The sequence below is a fragment of the Prionailurus viverrinus genome, chromosome C1 (assembly GCF_022837055.1).
Source record: "Prionailurus viverrinus isolate Anna chromosome C1, UM_Priviv_1.0, whole genome shotgun sequence".
Lineage (NCBI taxonomy): Eukaryota > Metazoa > Chordata > Mammalia > Carnivora > Felidae > Prionailurus > Prionailurus viverrinus.
This window is the reverse complement of record NC_062568.1, coordinates 161,977,317-161,980,871: the sequence shown is the minus strand read 5'-3', so window position 1 is coordinate 161,980,871 and position 3,555 is coordinate 161,977,317. Positions and strand designations below refer to the sequence as shown.

At 39.9% G+C, this 3,555-nt stretch overlaps 1 protein-coding gene across 1 annotated transcript; it reads right to left on the bottom strand.

Moving 5' to 3' along the window:
- Positions 1–2,152: 2,152 nt before the first annotated feature.
- LOC125173906 (60S ribosomal protein L27-like) lies at positions 2,153–2,498 on the bottom strand. The gene has a single exon (XM_047873564.1). It carries the CDS (start codon positions 2,483–2,485, stop codon positions 2,153–2,155), a length of 333 nt encoding a protein of 110 aa, XP_047729520.1. The 5' UTR covers positions 2,486–2,498.
- Between the last annotated feature and the right edge of the window lie 1,057 nt (positions 2,499–3,555).

Genomic DNA, 3,555 nt, shown 5'->3' with positions numbered 1-3,555 from the left:
ACCTGTCCTGGGTATAAGAAGCAGGTGAGGACCAAGAGCTGGGGAAGCACAGAGAGTTATGATGTTCTGAATGATGTCTGCCACCTGGAGGAAAACTGGACCCTCTGAGAAGGACAATGAGTGGGTATACTCTAGGTCAGGACCTTGCTGCTCAGAGTGTGGTCTAAGCCTTCCAGACTTATTGAATCAGACTCTGCATTTTACCAAGATTCACAGATGATTCATTTGCACACTAATGTTTGAGATGCTCTGCTCTGATGAGAAAGTCTTTGTCATCCTTGAGGCTTGATAGTCCAAATTTTTGTCATTCTAGGATGTAGCATGACTCTTGTTCCGGAACTGCCTTGAATCCCAGAACTGCCACCATGGAGTTATTACCTGGCCCTTTTTAGTCTTAAGAGTTTTTCATCTATAAAATGTATATGTTGAGTGTTTTGCTTGTTTTGTGTGTACGCATTAAATGAAATAATGTAATGCTCTTAACATATAGTAGAAATTTAATAAATACATTTTAGTTGTTGCTGATATTATTTTTATTTTATCTGAGCCCCAGTGCAGACAGTTCAACTATATATTATGATGGGAGAATTGCTGTGCTGTCATTACTAAAATGTTGTAATTTTGCATTTGTCTTTTGTATGAATTAATAACTGGCCTTAAAGAATCATTAGCTTCTGAAGTGCCCCCCCCTTTTTTTAACCTGTTTTTGTATTTTCTATTCTTAACATGGATACATGTGTTATGTGGTTCTATTTATGGCCATCATTTTTTTATTAAATTTTTTTTTTAATGTTTAGCTTTGAGAGAGAGACAGAGCACGAAATGGGGGAGGGGCAGACAGAAGCCAAGACACAGAATCTGAAATGGGCTCCAGGCTGTGAGCTGTCAGCACAGAGCCCAATGTGGGGCTCGAACTCACGAACTGCAAGATCATGAACTGAGCTGAAGTCAGACGCTTAACTGACTGAGCCACCTAGGTGCCCCCATCATCTATTTTTATTTATTTATTTAAAAAAAATTTTTAATGTTTATTTATTTTTGAGACAATGCGAGAGACAGAGCGCAAGCAGCAGAGGGGCAGACAGAGGGAGACACAGAATCCAAAGCAGGCTCCAGGCTCTGAGTTATCAGCACAGAACCCGACGTGGGCTCGAACTCACGAACTGTGAGATCATGACCTGAGCCAAAGTCAGGCGCTTAACTGACTGAGCCACTCAGGGGCTCCTCCCCATCATCTATTTTTAAAATATTGAATCACTTACTTTTTTTTTTTTTAGTTTATTTATTTTGAGAGAGAGACAGAGAGAACAGGAGCAGAGGAGGTACAGAGAGAGAGAGAGAGAGAGAGAGAGAGAGAGAGATTGAGAACCTTAAGCAGACCCCACACTCAGCATGGAGCCTGACTTGGGGCTCAATCCCACAACCCTGGGATCATGACCTGGACCAAAATCAAGAGTCAGGTGCTCAACTGACTGAGCCACCCAGGCGCCCAACCACTTTTCATACTCGTTTCATGAATTTATATCTTGTACAGTTAAAGTCATAATTACAAAAAAAACAAAAACCAAAAAACCCAACCCAAATAAACCTGTGTAGTGAGCTTTGGGACCACACTCTACTGATTCTTGTTGGAATAAAGTTCGAGAGTGGGTGAGGATAAGGTGGGGGCAGAAGTGCGAGGCTTGTCCGGGAGTGCCATAGACAGTGGCAGAGGCTTCACAGAGGGGATCCTGGGAAGTGTTGACTAATCTGGTGAGTCAGTTGTGTGCAGGTTGTGTACAGACTTCTACATTTCTGTTTTTGGGCATGCTATTTAGAGCTATTGAGGCACTTTCAAATGTATTCTCCCACTTAAGTTTCATAACACTTTTGGGAAATAGGCAAGACAAGAAAAGGGAGGTTTATACAAGTTGAAATGTGTGAACATGAGTAAATATTTTTTTTTTTGAGGATGGGTTGGGAATAAAGTTCTGATTTTTCAGAGTTGTATGCCAGATGTTTATTCTTCTCTACTGCCTCTTTTCATGCAGTTTGTTTGTTTGTTTGTTTTGAATTTTTAATGACTGAAACAAAACATTTAAAACCACAACTGCAAGAACCATTTGTTCCTGCCGGTCTTGTACCTCTCCTCGAACTTGACCTTGGCCTCTCGTCATGCCTTGTGTTTACAAGTAGGGTCTCTGAAGACATCCTTGTTGATGACAGCTTTGTCCAAGGTGATATTCATAGAATACCTTGTGGGTACGAGATGATTGTAGTTATAAACTTTCATAAAAGACTTGATCTTTGACCTTTTGGCGATTTTCTTCTTGCTTATGGCAGCTGTCACTTTGAGGGGAGAGCGGTCAGTTCCAGCCACCAGAGCAAGGTTGTAGGGACGATCTGAGGTGACATCATCAATGTTCTTCATGATGACCGTCTTGTGTCCAGAGTAGCGTCTGACCAGGACCAGCACCACCTTCCCGGGTTTCATGAATTTGCCCATCTCGACACCAGTCTCTTTTCATGCAGTTTTGAAAGCAGTGATGGGACTCTGGCTTTAGATAATTACCATTTTCTTACAACATTATGTTGATGCTACAGAGTATATCAGTGATAGTAACATACCACATATCTCAGTGTTAGATAATAATTACCTCTAGCAACCTAGATAAAAGCAAATAGTGGGCAAACAAAACTCCTCTGGACCAGTGCTGCCCAATAAAATTACAAGGTGAGCCAAATAGGTAATTTTAAAGTTTCTTGTAGCTACGTTAAAAAGATAAAAGGGAACAAATGAAATTGATTTTATATTTTCTTTAATACAAGATATCCAAAATATCATTTCAACATGTAATCAGTATAAAAATTACTAATGAGATATTTTACATTCTTCCATTTTTTAAAATGTTTATTTATTTTGAGAGAGAGAGAGAGAGAGAGAGAGAGAGAGAGAGAGAGGATAAGCAAGCAGGGAAGGGGTAGAGAGGGAGAGAGAGAATCCCAGGTAGGCTCCATGCTGTTAGCACAGAGCCCAATGAAGGGTTTGAACCCACGGACTGTGAGAGTATGACCTGAGCTGAAACCAAGATTCGGACCCTTAGCCACCTGAGCCAATCAGGTGCCCCTCACATTCTTCTTTTTAAACTAAGTCTTCAAAATCAGGTGTATGTTTTACATTTATAGCACAGCTCAGTTTGGACTTGCCACATTTCAGGTGTTCAATAGGCACATACATGAGCAGCACACCTGGAAACTTTGAGGAAAATAATTGTAACAAATGCAGGAATGGGAGCACTTTGATATCAAAACCCTCATATCGTGGGGACAATTTAATTTAGAGACAGATAGTTTTGTAGATTTCAATTGCTCACAATATGGCCCCAAGTAATTAAAAATGAGATTAAATGATTTATATCATACTGTGATTAACAGTGCAGAGTTCTATGTGAAATATATATTTTTAGAAAAGTCCATCAAATTTTTTTTCAATTTAAATTTTAGTCAGTTAATATACAGTGCAGGATTTCAGGTTTCATCACTTACATACAGCACCCAGTGCTCATCATAACAAGT